General features: G+C 37.9%; 1 protein-coding gene across 4 annotated transcripts in view; it reads left to right on the top strand.

Moving 5' to 3' along the window:
* The window catches only part of RPAP2 (RNA polymerase II associated protein 2), a 35,548-nt gene extending 21,723 nt beyond the window's left edge, over positions 1-13,825 (top strand). For 2 of the 4 annotated variants that reach the window (XM_065656299.1, XM_065656298.1), the window contains 2 exons: positions 12,510-12,659; positions 13,398-13,825. In XM_065656299.1, the coding sequence (XP_065512371.1) occupies positions 12,510-12,659; positions 13,398-13,473 (226 nt within the window). In that variant the 3' untranslated portion in view covers positions 13,474-13,825. Of the gene's footprint in view, positions 1-5,499; positions 6,348-12,509; positions 12,660-13,254 lie in introns of those variants that run through there. The other 2 variants (XM_065656300.1, XM_065656301.1) reach the window with 2 other exon arrangements.
* The last annotated feature ends 5,105 nt before the right edge of the window (positions 13,826-18,930 follow it).

The raw sequence follows: 18,930 nt of genomic DNA, 5'->3' as shown, positions 1-18,930 counted from the left end.
GTGTTTTTACTTCTTTGCACACGAGAGCACATCTATTGCTCAACACTGACACTTCTAAATTATTTTAAAAGGAATTCAGATGTTTGTGATACCACTGCTGTGTTCTGTCTGGAAATGCTTGAATGTTTGTAATGTACAAATCTAACGTACAAATGCATATTGGACAGGAATCAGAGTTGCAGAGTGACTCTTTCCTACAGAAACCACATGCAAGTCAGCTGGATGATCTTTCATTTAGCAATTTTGATGATAGAAGATTGTATCCAGGTTTCAGCTGAGAAAAATAATTTATCATTAAGCTAGAAATATAATTATTTTCCATTTTGAAACAGAGTTTGCAGGACCAAAAATCCAAAAAGTCTTTCTTTTTATAAAAGTGTTTGAGTGTGGTCATAGTTTTGCCTTCACTCTTCGTCTCTGTCTGTAGAGTTAGATCAGTGTGTGAAATAGAGAAAAGGCAAGTTTGTCTTAACATGTTAAAAAAATCTAAAAGTATATTCTTTTTCTCTCAATAATTTTTGGTTGTCATTTGGTGAGTATGAACTCAAATAGGTTTTCTGTTAAACAGTTCTTACTTATCAGCACTTTCTAAGCAAACTCAAATCTGCTTATTTGGCATATTGTGGAGATCAGTATTACTCTACTTCCTCCTAGCACATTCCAGTATTACTAAGGAAACAGATAAAGAAGAGTAGTTTGAGGGATCTGCAGTGTTGCTAACTGAGACATTAATCTGTGCCAACTTTAATTAAATATCTTCAGCAGTTATAAGGGACAAAATAGAAGAAGAGGAAACCTTAACAGCTTCAGCCCGGTTATGTTGCTGTAGTGCTGCTACACAGGAAAGCATCCCTGGATTTGATTGCAGCACACGCAGCTGCAGTCTTTTTCCATCCTAGTATTTCTCAGGGATAACCTTCTGTATGGGAGATCTGGATGTGCTGTGCACTTCAACGCAAGCCCAGCACAAACCCTCTGAGGTGAGGCCAGGAAAATCAGTTCCCCTTTGCAGTTCTGGTCCTTGACCTCATCAGCAGGAGCGGAGCCTCAGCACATGCTGTCTGCTGGACCTCGGGTGCCTGGGGTTAGGGGGCTGGTTCAGGAACCTGTCCGCTCTGCACCTCTGCTCTGCACCTTCTGCTCTGCAGCTGCCAGTTCTGCTGCCCAGGGCAAGGGAAGAGCAGGGCTGTGGCTTTCTGCCAAGTGTCTTGGAAATCCCTCAGAGAGATAGAAATCTGTGTGTTCCCAGCAGCAGTATGTGTGGGCATTCAGACTGAAGTCATGCCCAACTGTGCAGAGCTGCTGTGCAAAGTGCATCGCTAGTTATAAATTGTCCTTCATGGTGGTGTTCTCCTGACTGATCTTTTTATTAGAGCCTAGAAATACTTGTATGTTGAATGTAATTTTGGATCTTCTGCTTTAGTCATCGTTGGGTATGTTACATTCCAAATGTAGTTGTGAATTAAGAATATGGTGGTAGGGAAAGTACTTTCCTCTGCCACTTCATTTTTGCCTTTTGTGTGACTAAACAAGAGATTTTTGTTGCAACTTCTGTTTCAACCCTCTGAAAGATAGCATGCTAGGTTTTGGAAGATCGCTTTATCATGTTGACTCTTCGAGGAGCTAACTCGGTCAGTGGAGTTCATGTCCTGTTGAACTCTGTGCCATAACTATGTGCTGATCAAGCAGATGGAAAAATTGCCTAGCCCTATTTGGGAGAAGTGTTTTAAATTTATGTTTCTTGAAAAGTATATATTTAGAAAATTTCTCTTGTAATGTCATGTTTTTCCTCCTTCGATTATTGCTGCCTACAGCTTTGCTTGTTGGAAGGCATGCCATAGCACAGAGTAAGTTGTACAGTTGTACAGTTACACGGCAGTTCTGAACTAATGCTGCAAGTAAGGCGTGAGTAATCCACACTAACAGCTGCCCCAAACTTAATTTTAAACTAAATGTATTTTACCCTCTTCCACTGAGCAAACTGAACTGTTAATTTTGCAGCTGAATCCCAAAGCTGTAGTCCTATGAAAATATACTTGCTTCCTTATTAATAATTAATCTCAATACATTCAATGCAAACATTTTTTATCATGAAACATTACCCAACTGTTAAAAGAAAAACATGACTTTGACACACACTTGCATCTTTTATTTTCAGAGTTTTAACTTTATCTTAGTAAACCTTCTAAAGAACTGCCTACATTAATGGGGACATGACACATAGGCAGTGTTTCTGACTTACCGGAAGCTTCATCGTAAGATCAAAATCACCGTTGATTCGGCTTATTGTTTCTGAAACAAAAAGAAATGTAGAGGTACACATCATTGGAAAGGTTAGTACAGCTTCCCAGCATGTGATCCCCAGGTATTTGGTACCAGCAGAATTTTTAGCATGAGTTCTGGGTTAATTTGTTTGGTTCTATGCAGAGAGTCATAATGAACCCTCTACTAGGCTAAGTGATGTGTCCTGCTCTTCCTTAGCACTGAAATAAATTGTGCCCAAAGTAGAAGTATTGTATTCCTTAACTCTTCTGGAACCACTACAACAGAAAAACTTAGATTGTAGGAAATCCCTGCAAGAGCAGTATCTTTTGGGAATCTGATCATTCCTCTCTTTGTATGGTGCTTGATGCAGATAATGGAATGTGAAGCCTTATAATGCTAGCCAGTAGGACAGGCTGTCTAGAAAGACAATATTTCATTCTGGAGATTCTGGCGTCCTTTGTCACGTTGCTGTTGAAAGTGTCAGACCTGACATGGCAGACAATATTTTTGCTATGAAGTATATAATGGGTTTTAAGGAGGAAGAATCCTGAAAGTGATTAAAAACCATGGAGATCTTAAAAATCTTGCTTTATGAATGAATTATGTCTTAGAAAACAACATTAGTTAAAGAATTGAGCTAAGTTATAATTTGCTTGGATCAGAACAGTGGTCCACACACATACTGAAAGGCCCATGTGTCAAAGATGTGTGTCAGGGAGAAATAGTGACATGCATTTTATTAGATTTCATATCAATAATGTTATGTTGGACTATGTCGGCATCCTTATAGTATTCAACAGTGCTCAGGGATAAACTGCTCAGAGGCATGAAAAATTTGGAAGGGAGAGGATGAGATTACAACTAATTTATTGAGAAAGGAGGCAAATTATTGTTTTCTGTGATAATTGATAGCCGGCAGTGTGCCAACGAACTGGAGACTTGTTTTCGTTTCCTAATGCTGTAGGAATAGAGTGCAAAGGAAGTTTGTACTTCTTGTCATTAGTTTGTTACTACTTGAGATATAAAAACATTTTGAGGCTCAGTGCTCTCACCCTGTCTGGCAATTAGGTTCTGATCCTGATGTGGTATGTTAACAGTGAAGGCAAAAAATGTACAGTATTTTCTGAAATGTGTTCCTTCCATATTTATGAAAACAGAAAATACAGCCTCTCTGGGGAGGGAAGGAAGGAAATACATGTCACTGACAAGAAGATGATGTATCAAGTGTATCTCTAGGCAGTGGGTTATGATGAATTTACAGACAATCCAAGTTAGTGGATATAGCATCAGGGTGCAGGTGGCTCTTTGGACACAAAGTGCATAATTAAAATAAATACTTGGGATAAGGCAGCAACCATCAGGTAACCAGAACGTTGTATAAATAAACATAAAATAACTATATATTAATAAGGTTTTGCATGGTATAATGCAAAGAAACTAGAACAGTCGTGTACATAGCAGTACTTCCCAAAAGTAACAGTGTGCTTTAATTGGCTGGCAGCAAACACAGCTAACCAGGATATGGGAGTTCAGTCCAGAAACTGCAAAATATATATTTGTAATTACATACTATTTGGTGCAAAACCAGCATCAGTGCAAGAACTGTACAGGTGCTTGGTTGTTTAGAGGCTTGGGACGTCAGTATGTTTCATTTCATTTTGCTGTATACCATGCTCATACCCTGTGTTCCACGGCAATGTATATATGGCTCACTCTCTCTTCCGCCCTCTCCATCCTTCTCTCTCTATCCATCTGAACGTTTTAAGAAGACATTGAATAGATCTAACTCATTCATCATAAAACTCAGTATTTCTGAGATGAAGTATTCAGTTTTTGAAAGAGATAAAGAATAGTTGAGATTCATGTTGCTCCATGTTTCAAACCTCATCAGATATGCTGGTTTTCTAGGTACCTGTTGTCAGTGTACTTTCAGCAATCAGTGTCAATAGTGTTCTTCTTTTGCAGAGATGGTAAAATTGAGATTAGGAGTAGAAAGGTGATTTACTAGAGATCATCAAGTCAGTAATAGAACTGGAAGTAATTAAACAGGAAAATGGTTCAGGTTTTTTTGGTTAGGGTATGTCGGGGTTTTTTTTTAAACCTACTGTGAGCTGGCGTGTCTGGGAAAAGGTGCTTAAGAATCCCTAACTTTTGATTATTTTTAGGAATCTCATTTTGAGAGGTCCAAAACTGTACTGGCATTTGTTTTCAAAACTGGGAAAGGCAGGTAGAAAAATACTGAGGTCCCTGTGTTTAATTTCTGAAGAAAAAAAATTTGGACACAGTGGCAGCGAGTCTATTCCTAGCAATGTCTCTTTACTCAGCTGCATTATTCCAGGTGTTTGATCTGTATATTGGACTGAAAGGCAAATAATCAAGTTACAATGTTAGAAAGTTGTGAAACTAAACTGTGATCAATTTTATGATCATCCTTTCCATAGTAACTGAGTACAGGTGAGTACATTTTATAAAGTCAAGTATTGACAAATTATTTACCTAAGTATATTGCATTGTAGCTGTTTTAACCGTAAGACTGTATATTTTATTTGATCTTTGTTTGCATATCACTGAGATCATGAATTGATAGGAATAGATTACCACTATTTGAGAGCAAAAAAAGTCCAGCAGTTGCCAAAATTTATGTATATTAAAAAATGTTTAATTCATAAAATGTATCAGATTTGTATATAAAGGCATCTTTTAGATATTAAATTGTCCCACTGTATGCGCACAATAATTTATACAACAGTGTATGTTTTACAAAGTACTTAAAAGGCTCAGGCTCTCAAAAGCTGCATCTTAGCATTTTTTAATCTTACAGAGACTTAGACCTGTGCTTAATTTCATGTACCTGAGTAACCCAAAGATTTCAGTGGCATAGATTCCAGTTTTTGAGAGGTGTCACAGGAAGACTTCGTGGAACCTAAAAAGGAAAAAATAGAAGACTGAAAATGATGAAAGGATCAATTTTAAAATAAGTTTTAAATTTATTAAATTTGAAATTCTGACTAAGTTGAAAAAGAGGGAAAAATGGGAACAAATGGTAGGACTGAGAAGTACCTTTGATCTGTCAGCTGGTTAGCAGGAAACAGACTTCAAATAAATGGAGCTCTTTAAACAAGGCCTGCCCTTGAAATATGTACCTAAGAAACTTAGATTTGTTAGAGAGAAACAGCTGATAGTGATTTCTTCTGGGTTCATATTGTGAACTTTTTTTGCGTTGGCTTTATGCAGATAAGTAAGCTAAATGGAAACCTTTTGGAACAAATCCCTGTATGAGTGTAAGTGCTTTAAATGGCACACAGGATTACAGAAGTTCTGATGCTTCATGTCTGTGAACTAATGTAGTAATAACTTGGAATGTGGTAATACAGAGGTGAGTACCATGGTCCATTTGCTTTTTAAGAAAATCACCCTGCAGTCATATCTATTAATACAAAATGGTGCAACACAGTCTCTGATCCAGCTAAACTGTGTGAAGAGCGCTCTGCATAAGAAGCCGTAGATTTCGTTGAGCTGGTTCTGGCGAGAGGTTTTTCTAATCAAATCTGGAAACTGTTTTGCGTATGATTGCCCAAGTAGTTGTGTTTTGCTAGACCTATATGATATTTGTGTTGATGACAGTCTTGGTAGTCATTTTAAAATAAAGAAGTGTATATCACTATATATCACTATAACAGGAGGCAAATAGAAACATTTTATATTATAACTATAGCTTTTAAGGAGACACAGGTCTCGAACTTTTGTGGCTGACATTGTAACATCCAAGTATTTCCAGAAGGTTGGTCCTCTTGGGTGGGTTAAAACCAGGGATCCCCGAGCGCTTCCTGACGCCAGCTGCTCAGTATCACAGGATCAGCACAACAGCAGCAATTGCTTGCAGAGCATGGGACATCATTTTCCACCTGTCGAATGTTCTGAAATGTGTAGTTCCTGTCCTGGACAATTGCTGAGGGAACTGACTTTATTTCAAGTGTACATAGATACGGTCGGGAAACTTGATCAGAAGGACCATTATAGGAGTGATGCTGTGAGAGAAGCAGCAGTGTTGATGCTTGCACTGCACAGGTTAAAATAATTGTACAGAGCAATAGACTTGTAAATTTGCTGTCAGCTGAATAGAAATTGTCGCTCTCGTGTTTATGTGCTACTGGTCACTCACAGGGAACTGAAATACGGCAATAGTGAGAAATGCCATTTTCTAGTTACTTTCTGAGAAGAATTTCAGAATATAATGAATTGTATTGTGGTAAAATAGTATGAGTTACATGAACTAAAGAGTTTCAGATGCTTATCTAATTTTTGAGGCATTTTATTTTTTTTCAGCTATTTGTACATACAGTGCACGTTCTAAGGCATGTTGTCTTCAAGTATACAAGGTAGAGAACTGACACAAATAGCACTAAGCGGCTATACTAAATTGTTACACCATTTGATGAAATGTCTCACCATAGTTTCTTTGAACACATTATGTATTTATTTTGGGTGTTCCTTTGCATTAGACTTTTACTTTCCCTGTAAAATTCATTACTGACCTAATGATGTAAATAGATTTTTTAATATATATATATATAAGGAAGCATTTTACTTGTCCTTCATTAAAAATCAAAGGTCATAGATCTTACAGAAGTTAATATTTTGAGAGCAGTCTGAATTTACGTGAGTTTTTGCCTTTTCTGTATCTTGTATCAGTGCAACATTATTACAAAATGTTTTCATTGCAGGATCTTTGAAGTTTTACTGCTGGCTGTTATAAATAACAGCTGGCAGCTGATGGACCGGTCCTTAACTTTCCTGGGAGAGGAAGAAAGTGGTGTAAACAATATATCCTGCTATTCATGCAAATAGTTTGTTCCTTGGGTTAAAAAAAAGACCAAGATTGGCCTCCAAAGCCAGGGCAAGGAGAGTGATCTGCCCGGGGGAACTGCTGCACAGCCCGTCCCAGGGCCTGACCCACGGGCTGTGGGCTGAGCGGCCACTTGTCTGTCTGGATACAAATGGAAGAACTAAAAAGGCAATTCCACTGTCTTTTTCAGTTGTTAGCAAGGACTTTTATCATGTGGTTAGACAAACTCTTGCGACTGTAGGTTTGCTTTCCCTTTACTGGTAGTTGTAGCCATCCAGCAGCAGGACAAGTGAAATTTTGGCCCCATTAAAAGGGAATGGAAGTTGACTTACATCTGGACACCAACTATATGGAAAGTGTGTGTGGAAGGTGAACTTTAAAAGAAGAAAAATGCATATTTAGTGTAAGTATATACATAAACATGTATCAAAGAGAACATTTTTCTTGAATGCACTTGTAGAAGCTGCGTGAGAAAAAAAATGAATATAGTGGAACCAATTGACAAAGTTAACTTTTGAATGAACCTTAACTTTTGCCATATACCTGGATTATGTTGGAATTCCAGTTGTTGATTTTGAATCAGTGTTTGTAGCATTGATTTAAATGTAGTGGACAAAAATTTTAAACTATGAATAATTTAGTTTCTGTTTCCATCAGAGGATTAAAGTGTCTGTGCTGGATTCTGTGGACAAGTCAGTACACAATAATGAAAGGAAGTTAAATAATAAATAAAACATAAGTTGCACTTTAGCTACAAAATTCTTGTCTTTATGAGGAGAATAGGATCTTCAGGCTATATTTTAAACTAGACCAGAAGCAGCTTTTTTTCTTCAGTAAGAAAATTGCCTGTTTATTTCTGTCAGTTTTTATTATTCAACACTGTGGCCTTTAGAGTGTTTTATCTTTCATAAAGAAAATAGAATATAGGAATAAATTTGGGGAGATTGAATAAAACTGCCCCAGAATACTGACTTCCCTCTTTGACCAATAGGATGTACTAACAAAGGGCCCCAAATTAGAGGTTGCTTTAATTTCAGAGTTGCAAATGACATTGATCATAATTACTTTTTTTTGCACTGGTATCATTCAATTTAAAAGAAGACTTAATTGCAGAGATATATTTAAATACTTCTGCATCTTGTTTGTAAGTTAGATGCCTCCAGTTCAAGATTGTCTGTCAAATATTAATGTGTTCTAATGGAAAATGTTTGCTCTAGAGACAGTCTCTTGCTTTTAAGGTTGGTTTTTTTTTTTAAATGTTGAGCTTTTAAAATCATGCTCAAACTAAAGTTAGTAGAAACAAGTGGGGTTTTTTTAACTGAAACTGTGAGCATAACTGCTAAATTACGTAAGTTGAAGCTGTAATGTTTTCTAATGTCTAAGTGTATGTTAAAACAGTACAATTGTGTAACCACTTAATTATACCAAAGGTTATAATTGTTTTAAGCTACCCGGTGTTGTGTCTTTAACTTACAACAACACTCACGTTGTGCTTCTGATCAGCTTTCTGTCCCATACTAACTTTTGCCTGACAGATGCGTTATGCGTTAAGGTCTGTGGAAATCCCTGCTGTGATTTAAGATACTTGACTAGCAAAATCGCTGTCTGTACCTCAAATTAAGCAAGCAGTAAATACATTGTGAAGAACATTCAGAATTTCAGTGATGCTTTGACTCATTCTGGCAAATTATCTGAGTGCCTTTCAGTAGGGCTTCCTGAAGTGGATAAACGCGGCAAGTGTTTCAGCTCACCCCATCCTGACGCGCTGTTATTAAGTGATTGATACACTGGCAGCACTCCAGTTACATGTACAGGCAGATGGTCTACGGGCTGCAATGCACTTCTATTTCAATGAGTTTTATTGCTGGTCTGTAACACTTGTTGTATTGACTCAGTCTAGTCATTTGTCTTAAAACAATTACTTTTGTTTAATCAGTTGTGTTGGAGACTTCCGTCATAGGAACGTAATTAAAATGGAAGCCAAGACTGCATTCTATAGAACTGTTGTATTAAAAGAATGGCATAAATAAGAGTAGTGAAGGTATATTTGAAGTATTTAAAAAAAAAAAAAAAAAAACAACACACAAAAAACAGCCCTTGTGTGTTGACACAGTAGAACACAATATAATGGCATGATTGTCCTCATTCATTCATTTGACATAGCTCTGCGTATTTCTAGAGGATTTTAACACTGAGATGAGCTATTAGTGAGAATGACCCGCAGTATCACACTGATACTTAGTTTTTATAAATCTGCTCAAAGGTTTATTTAAATCTGTGGATGAGGTTTTGTGCTCTCCCTTCTAGTTGCAATGCAAGCAGTAGGACATTTACTGTAGATAGCTGCTGAAGGAGTCCTGGGCTGTTGATGAGATTAAAGTAATAATTGCATTCATACACTGGAACAACTTTAGGGGTTCCTGTCTAGGTAAGGGTGTCCCCTTTGGTTGTCCCATCTAGACACAATTTTTAACTACTTGCTAGAAACTTACACATGCCTCTCTGAAATTACTTTTTCATTTAGTCTCCTGCTGATCAGATAATTAGTAGCTTAATCAGTTTTTAAACAAAGTTCAGGTAAGGAAAAAAGATTGTTCCACAGCTAAGATGTCCTTTCATTTTTTAACTTTGTTTTTTGATATTTAGTGCCTGGCAGTTTCTCTCACAATAGTTATACCTTTTTCTTAGTGTGGGCTATAATAGCTACTCTTTGCACAGAACCTCTTAAACAGGGTCTGATAGTTAGGACATGTTTGTAATTCATGAAACGATATAATATCACAGACTGCAGTTCCAAAAAAAAAAAAAATTTTTTTTATATATATATAAATATAAATAGACTGCTTAGCATGTGAGCTTCATGGTATAAAGATTTTAGTTTTAGAATATTCCTTAAAACCGCACAAGTTTTCTGCTCTTTTTGAAAAATAACATCCTTATTAATGTCGTCTTAAGCTTATGGCAGGAGGAAGAAAATTCAGCTAAAAACGCATGTAAATCCACAACATTGCCAAGAGAGCAGTTTGCAACATTACAGCCGCCTGGCCCCAGCACTCAGAAGTCACAACTGTTTACACCACCAGTTGTTTTCATATACAACCTACTTAATGCTGAGAAGGGCAAATTGAAGACTGGTAATAATGCATCTCCAGGTCTTTCCCCGCTGTCCCTGTCTCCAGACTAACACTCTGAAATGGTCGCTCTGATCCTCTGTCAGCACATCCTCTGCTCCCCTGCTGAGCGAGTATCATAACGCAAAAATCAACCTCCAGACCATCAGCCCCGGGCAGAGGCCGTTCTGTGGTACCAGTTTGAATAGTATCCGCTGCACTTCTCACCAGGAAAGAAAGAGCATGGGCCTGTCTACCACGAAGTACATCACAAAACTTAGTGGCTTCAGTCCAAAAATCACAAATCCAACTAGGAATACATCTCTTTTGTGGGAGGGCTTATAGAGCAGAGTTTGTACATAAATCTCTTTCTTTCCACATGTCCTTACTTTGAGCATCTCCTGGAGTCCTCACTAAGTGTCAGTGTTTGATAGTTGAAATCTTTAGCTAAATGTACATACTGAAATGCAATCCAAAAAGAAATTGAATTTAACTCATTAAAAGTCTATTAATGAACATTTTTTGTAAATTTGTTTTTGTGTTAAGAGACTCTGTTTACTATGTCTTGCTAGATCCTTTGTGTTCTGTCACTATTTTTGCTTAATTTAAAAGAATTTTCTTCTTCAAGTGGAGATGGTCTTACTATCAATGACTGCAGGGAGGTTACTCTCAGTTGTTACTCACTTAAGGCCCTCTGAGCTGTGAAGGTTTTAGGAAGCTGCAGACTGCCATGAGTTTCTTATTAAAAGTACATAATTTCCAAACATATTCTAAAATAACTCCGTCGGGGGCACTATTGATCTAAATACAGTATTCGAGATGAAGTAGCAGTTGCTGGGATATGAGTTTGCATTAAGAAATCTTGTGAGTAACATTTGGTGTTAAGTTACTTAATGTTCAGCATAAGCTTTAATGCTTGCTTTTGTTCATTTAAGATTTTTTTAAATATTCGTGCTTAGGAATTAGATTCAGCTATTACTACCTTTTGCAATATTTTGCATTAGAATTATGAGAAGAAGAAAGGACTTTAGGATAAAAATAGGTTCAGATAAAATGAAAGCACAAATGAAAACCAACAGCTCAACATCTGACCTCACCTCCGTCCAGATATGATGTCTGTAGATGATCTGCATGGCGATGGCTCCTTCCCAACGGAGGGATGCGCTTTAGCAACAGCGTTCTGCATGTGTGGTTGGGGATCCTTTGAAGATGATGCCTTCTGTTGCTGTTCTTGTTGGTTCTGGAACTAAAGGCAATATACAGTAATGTCTGCCTTGCAGTTTCAGTGATTTCAGATGATAAATAACATTCTCTTTGGGGATCTGCACTAATGCCCTATTTATTTCCATTGTCTGTTCTCATGTAAATACGTTGTTCTCCTAGTTGGCAACTACTTTCAGCTTCCATTCTTTGTCATTTTTAAAATTGGTGGAAAGTGGATGAACTCCATCTACTTGGTTTAGAAAATCAGGCCCAAATAGAAGATTTTCTACAAAATGTTGTTGCTAAATAGCAAATTTTGAAAGGCCAAGTATTGTTTGAATTTTAAAGCTAAACTTCATGAAGTGTGCATCAATTAAAATTAATCATAATCCAAGCTGCCTCTATGAGAGGCTTCTATGTGTTTGGAGAAATCTCGACTTAAAGCAAAATGTGTTTGCTCTGTTGGTGTCCTGTGTGTTTTATGGCATACAGAACAGGGGGAGAATCATCCGTAAGTGACCCTCTTGAATGTCTTTATCTAGTCTGACAGTGTGTGACTTACCAGTTAGGTACAACTTCTGCCCAGGAGCTCAATTAATAATAAAATATCTTTCTTGGTTACTTTAAGATAGACTTTTATAGCTGTCTTATATTTTACTCATACAAAGACCTATATAACTTACAGTATCAATGTTTAGGAGCTTTTTGGTAAAGAAGAAAATAATGACTGATATCTTTCCTTTTTATGTGTAATTGTATAACATTTTGCACTTTGTTCTGAATTTTGTTTGTGTACATAACATCAATATACAACTGATTAGAGGCATACAAACTACTAGCCCATTTTTTAAAAATTCAATTGTTTTTTTAGTTTCACTACATCTGAATAAAAATTCCCATTTCAGTACGGGTCATATTTTATATAATCGATACAATCTTATGTACTGTAACGAATCAAGTGCGATGTTATAAACTGCCTTTCTTCAACACAGTTGTTCAAACTCATAAGCTTTGCCTTTTTTACATCTAAAGCTGAAAAGTTGCTTTTCTATCTCAAATATGTTGGTTTTCGTTTTTTTTGCCAGATTGTCACAAACAAGTTCACTTTTTAAGAGCACTCAGACAAGCCCAGTGTACGCACAGTTCCTGACTACGTTGCTGGAAGAACTGCATTTCAAAAATGAAGATCTGGAAAGCCTAACAAGAATATTTAGAAAGGAAAGCTTACTTGAATGGTCAGTCAATTTTAAACTATTTTGTATGTCTTAAAACTCAACCAGTAAACAACAGGTTTGATTTTCAGCAATTTGTAAGTATGCACAGTAACTACAGATCATATCAGCCAGAGGAGAAAATGTGTAAAGTACATTTTGAAGTAAATAAATAGATGTGGTATGGAAATGAGTGTCACCATTTTGTCACTTACAGTAAACGCCAGCTGCTTACTTATCACTTTAATCTTTTGATAATATATAGTTGGCTTATATATAGTTGGTTTACTGTGATTTTTGGGAGGAATTTTTACTCAAGTTTTACTACAATTTATTAAAAAAAAATGTGGCTACAATGGATAAGTCTCAGTGGAGGTTTTTATTATTAAAATGAAATAGTTATGTTCAGTCTTAGTGATATAAGATTGAACTAAAAGCCACGTATTTTTTGCCTAATACTGAGATTACAGTTTGCATTCTGAGTAGGCTGAAAAAATTAAAAGCAAACGCCTTATTTATGTTGATTGTATTCAACTGATTTGATGAAAACAGCATTATAGTATTTAATTAAGTAATTAGTGTATTAACATTACTGATCTCACTCCTTTGTTCCCCACAGAATAAGGTGATCATCCTAACATCTCCTACTATCTGAAATAGTGGCACAGAGAATGAGAAAACACCTTCAATTGCTGGGACTTGTTTTTAAATTAAAAATGAAATTTAGTGTTAATTGTACTTCTTGCACTTCTGCTTTTTCAGTTCCTTCCTATCAATAAGAATGTTGAAGTCTTCTGGAGAAGCTCACCATAACAGCAGTTGTTCAGGGTGTGCATGAATACTAGTTAAAACATGGATCATCTGAAAACTACCTATTTAAAAGCAGTAGAAATGAATTTGCATTGGTTTGGGTTTTTTTTTCTTGCTTTGGAAATCTTCAGCCAAGATTTGTCTACAGGAATTTGCTGGCATGTGAAGAACACTGCTGCTGACATTTTTCCAGCTGACCCAATGCATGGAGCAGCACTCTAAGAATGATGACAACAGTACACACAAAAATGTCAGATCTATAGCCCATTTATCTTGCTGTTTCTAAGAAGAGGGATGGTCTTCGAACTTACGTAAAAGTTAAAGTCTCTAATTGTTACTAATTTGGACTTTAAAATATATTTTAATAACTAAAAACTTAATTTTTGTCTTTTCGTAGTCATTTCATTTAAGAGTTCTGTTGTTTAGACTCTGTTTAGACTTGCTTCTGCCACTGATTATAAAATGCAATTTAAAACTAATCCACTAGTAATTCTTAATTATTCCGTAATATGGTTTATTGCATAGTTCTCATCTCACAGGACACTGTCCTTTGAGAGACTTGAAAGAAAGTTGTAACTGCTGGTGCTTAGTCTGCAGCAAATGCCAGCACTAGTTAAGGCTGAAGCAAGACTTAACCAGGACTGCTACATAGCAACTCCATTTGAAAAACAAGAGTTTATTCTTTTGTTTTGTTTCTGGAGACACCCAAAGGGAACCCTGCACTTAATTAGTTTATTGCTGTGTAGTTCCTTTATGGTAATCAAGATAGATAAGTTGATTGCCCCTGGCACACAGAAGCCCGTGTAGCTTTTCCCTGGAAGCTTCATTGTGCAGTGAAGTTCATTTAGGTGATGCTTGACTTTCCTTACCTTGTCGTGGCAAGTTATGTGCAGTATAACTTGTAAAAGCAAAGATATAGAATGAGGAAGACCTTTAATGCAAAGTTAAAGCTATACATTTTTCTAAGTATGCAACAGGAAAAAAATACGCATCGCGATCAGAGCATGTCTGATGTCAAATTCATAAGAATGTATGATGTAATCTGGATAGGAGGTACATTGGGTTTTGTACCATGATGGAAAACTTTTTACTTGATGCATATGCAAAGAAGGGACAAGACCTCACCAAAAGATAAGCTTAGAGAAGACTAATAGGTACAATACTCTGAGCAAGACTTAAGCCTTGAATTTATCTCTCTCTGCTTCTGATTTTGGAAGTTAAATATATTTCTATAAAGATTACAACTACCCGATGATAATGCTGCTATACTGAGTACACCTAGAAAGCGTTACCAGCAATATGACTGTTTCAGCAGGTTCGATGGCTCTCATTTGGAAAGTTTTTACACTTCCTGTCAGTTTGGTGGTGTGATTTTTTTTGTTAGTTATTTTTAGGCTTGGTCTTCAGCACTTACTGTGAAGGAAACGTATGAACCTGTAACAAGAGTGAATAAGTCACAGGCTCCAAGACTTCTCTATCAGGGTTCACTGCAGCTGCTTTTACTGTCTGCCTTAGAAGCTCAAAAAATGAAGCTTCCAAGATTTTTGCATCTCCTCCTTGGCTGCTTTGTAGCAAGTACACTCGTGCTTTTCCTTGCCTAAAGAGAACAGAATAACCTTTTGCCTTCCATGACCACCTTCACTAGACCAGAAGAAAGACTTCTGTAATATGCTGGAAATGCCCTGAAAGGATATTCTTCACTTACCTTTAATTATTTAATCTCCCTAAGACATGAGTAAAACGCATGTAAATAAATGCAGAAAGTATACATGCACCCTTTACTTTTGAGTGGGAGAAAGGCTGTAGACTCATCTCAAAAGGATCTTTTGTACGATCAGCCTTAACTGGTTGTACAAAGAGCATAACTCAAACACCAAAAAAATAAGTTCATCTGTGTAGTTTTCTTATGAGCACGTTTTGTAACAGCTTAACTGCTTAGAAACATTCAAATCTAGACTTCATTTATGAGCTTAAAGCTAATTGCTATTACAACTATCTGTCCTTTAACAGACTTTACTCTTTTTCAGCTCTCTTTCCCTCCCACCTTCTCATTTTGGTGATGTTTGCAGGAGGATTGTTTCCTTGTGGCCTTGCTGCTGTGCTCACCGTTTTTCCTTCCTATGTTAGTTGAACAGATGAGAACAGTTGTCACTTGGTTCAGTGGTGGGTTTGAGCCTTATCTCAGATACTCTTAGTGACTTACTTGTGAGCTACAGGCATATAGGGACATTATGGATCTGGGGCTTAGGGTAGATGGGACATAAGCCTCTCTTTCGGAACAGCTCTATGAAAGGTGCATGAGCTTGGTAAAGCCATCAGCTGCTTAGATCATAAGGATCATAAAGTCACAAGAAGTCCATTGCTGTGACCATGTAAAGCATCCAAGCCTGCCCAGCACTGGACCTGTGGCAGGGCAAATATGGTGTGATGTGTTGCTTTCAAAAGCAGGAAGGCAGGGAGGAAACCAGACTTCTATGGTGATTTTTTTTCTGACGTATATAATGGTTATAGTAAATAATAGAAGAACACTTTAAAGCTTAAAGTAAAGCCTGCCTCATGCTGTTGCAGCTTCTCAGCGTCAAAGGAGGAATGAGTGACATATACCTGCATAGTGCAGATACAGATTTCTTAACTGAGGTTTCTGTAGATCTAATGAAGTCATCTGAGGAAGAGACTGGTATTAAACCACATATAGAGAGAAAATCAAATTGTTCAAAGTTATTCAAAGCAGACTTTGTGCTAGCCAAAGGGGATGGAGGAGAAGCTTTTGTGGCTATTTTCACACCAAAATTCAGTTCACAGTCCTGTAAATGCTGTCAGTGCAAGTACTGCACTCTGTCATACTGGACTGCCCAGCACAGAGCCCTTCACTGCTGCTGATCGATTCTTTGTGGCATTGACCAAGCTTGCTGATTTTTCTTGGGTTTTGGAGGGAAGGAAGGGAATTCAGAATGATTCAGGAAAGCGGGCGAGTCGTAATGTAACCTGTAAATTATCAGGTGCTCAAAGAGAGTACCCTGCATCTTTGTAAAGTTTGCAAATTATGTTATGCTTATATATGGTAATGCAGAATTCTACATTGAAACAAGAAAAGGAGAGCTTGATTTATTTCATTGGAGACTATCAAAACAAAGAAGTGCCTTAGTACCTCTAGAGCAGCACAACTGACAGAGCTGTGCTGCTGCTTAAACCCAGCACTGGAAAATTACATCTACCCTGGCTTTAAAGAGTGACGCAGGGAGCAACAAAGAGCACGGTACGTACATGAGATACATCTGGGGCCTCAAAGGCTGTGTCCACACAACGCAGGGAAGATTCACCACTATTTTCAGTATTCAGTCCCAGTGAGTAGTTTAAAAGCGAGGCATCTGTTGTGGTTGGTGGGAGGGCAAATAACGGTCCAGTGAATCTTTGTGTTGAACTTGCATGTCCTACCCTTCTCTCCCTCATTTGAGAGAATCTGGACTCTACAAAATGCAAGAAGGGATGAGCAGCTCAGCTGGACATTGGCTCAGCTGACCTTTAACTGCTAGAGAGAAAGAGACTAACACATCAGAGAGAAGAAAAAGAGAGACAGGGAAAGCAGTATTCACACCTTCTAAATTTAGGCATCCAACCATAGGTACCTGCCTGTCTCCATTCATTTCAGAGATAACTGATGCTCTTAAAGTTAGGTTCTCCAAATTATACCTTAGAGCAGTGCATGAAGTGGGTGGTGTTAACACCTCTGCTCCTACTCCCTGGTGGCAGAAAGCAAGTGGAAAAGTCAGCTGAGAACTTTGACCATAGTGGACGGCTGTCCCTGGAGTAATTTATTTAGTAATAAAATGTGGCACTGAATGGGGACCTTCCTTCCCTGCAGAATGGGAAGTTTCTTAGTAATCTGATCCAATTCAGTTATTTTGATAGCTACTGTTTCACACAGAATTTTTTCTTAGCCTACAAGAGTTAAAACTAAAATAATTAAAGTGAGTGGCAGTCTTTAGGAAAAAAAGAAAAAAAACAATGCCAGTGTGTTGAAAGTACATCCACAAGGTTTCACTCTAGTTCTACAATTTGCCTCTAAACTTTCCATACTTGATGTTTATTTCTGCAATTGCTTACGAGCACCCAGTACTGTGGGTGGGGTTTAGCTTGATCTCACTGGGGTAGCAGGTAATGCTGAACCATCATTTCCAATGAGCATTAAATATTGAAAGCACAGAATCAGCCTCTCTTTGGCAAGTCTTAAGTTTCCATAAGCAGCAGATGGTATACAAGGCAGGGCTAGGCACCTATAAAGAAAGATCTCTGTTTCTCAACTGCATATCACTACCACCTGACAGCCAGTCGTCCTGTGATTAGAGTCAGAGGAAGTGGGTGTGCCTTCCATTAGCAAAGACAAAAAGCAATATTGCTTGAGACTTCTCTTCTTGTGAGCTTTCTTTTTGTGATGCTTCATCTTAGAGCCACTTCTCTGCACAGACTGCAGACAGTGCTTTGGGACGGGCTGCCTGAAAGATGCTGTAGAACGTGAACTGTGGCATTTGTGGTGCTAAACAGGATTTGGTGAGGTGGGGGGAGAGAGCTGGAAACCTGTGTCTTCAAGTAGCTCTCGCTTGAGCACTCTGGTTTCAAAAAGCAAGTGAAAGCATATGTTGCCTCAGTGGCTGATCTGGACATGTGTGATAAATGTTAGTTATTTCCCCTTGGTTGCTTGCAGCTATAGAGCAAGGATCAAGGCAACCTGGAGTCCTGAAAAAAATAGACAAGATCAGCCAAAAAGAGTAATCATTAGCAAGAAGAAAGATGAGAAAGAAGGATAAGCCTTTTTAAACAGTTCTTGCCCTGGAAAACAGGCAATATTGTGAGATACCTTTTGGGCATCCTCCGTAAAACAGTCTCCTCAGTACAGCATCACTATTAACAGTAGTGGCAGGGCTGGGAAGGCCAGGGACAAAGGCCACCACCTTCCTGACAAGTGTCTCCAAGATCTGTGAACTAGGTTCATCTTCCCACTGACTTTGCCACCATAGTTGAATGTGCAGACTTAAGTCCTAGACGTGGGAAGGCTTATCAGTCCAAATAATGCAGTAAGTGTGGCCCCTGTAACGCTTCGGACGTCCAGCTGTGCGTTGGTTTTACTGTGCTGTCCTGCAGTTACCCCAGGACAACAGCTCCCTAATGAGTCCCTTCTCCAAGAACGGGCTAGAGCTGATCGTTGGTGATCATAAGGCAGTCACGTCTCACCACTATGAAAACTCCCCCCTTAAAAGTCAGTCCCCAGAATGCTTTGGTAGCCTAGACTTTAAAGGCAAAAGTCTTTAGTACATTTTTGCAGGAGCTGCATGCAAAGATCAGAGAACAAAGCCAGCGGGGCTACTGACTGATACATTGTGCATCATCGCAAGCCACATCAAGTCAGTGCCATTTCTGGCACCTTTTAGTCTCTTAAATTTCATGGGGTATGTAACTGAACTGAACACACAGGGGGACAGCAGCAGCT

The sequence above is a fragment of the Caloenas nicobarica genome, chromosome Z (genome assembly GCF_036013445.1).
Source record: "Caloenas nicobarica isolate bCalNic1 chromosome Z, bCalNic1.hap1, whole genome shotgun sequence".
NCBI classification, from domain to species: Eukaryota; Metazoa; Chordata; class Aves; order Columbiformes; family Columbidae; genus Caloenas; species Caloenas nicobarica.
Note: the sequence above shows the minus strand (reverse complement) of the source record. Positions and strands in the feature narration are given on the sequence as shown.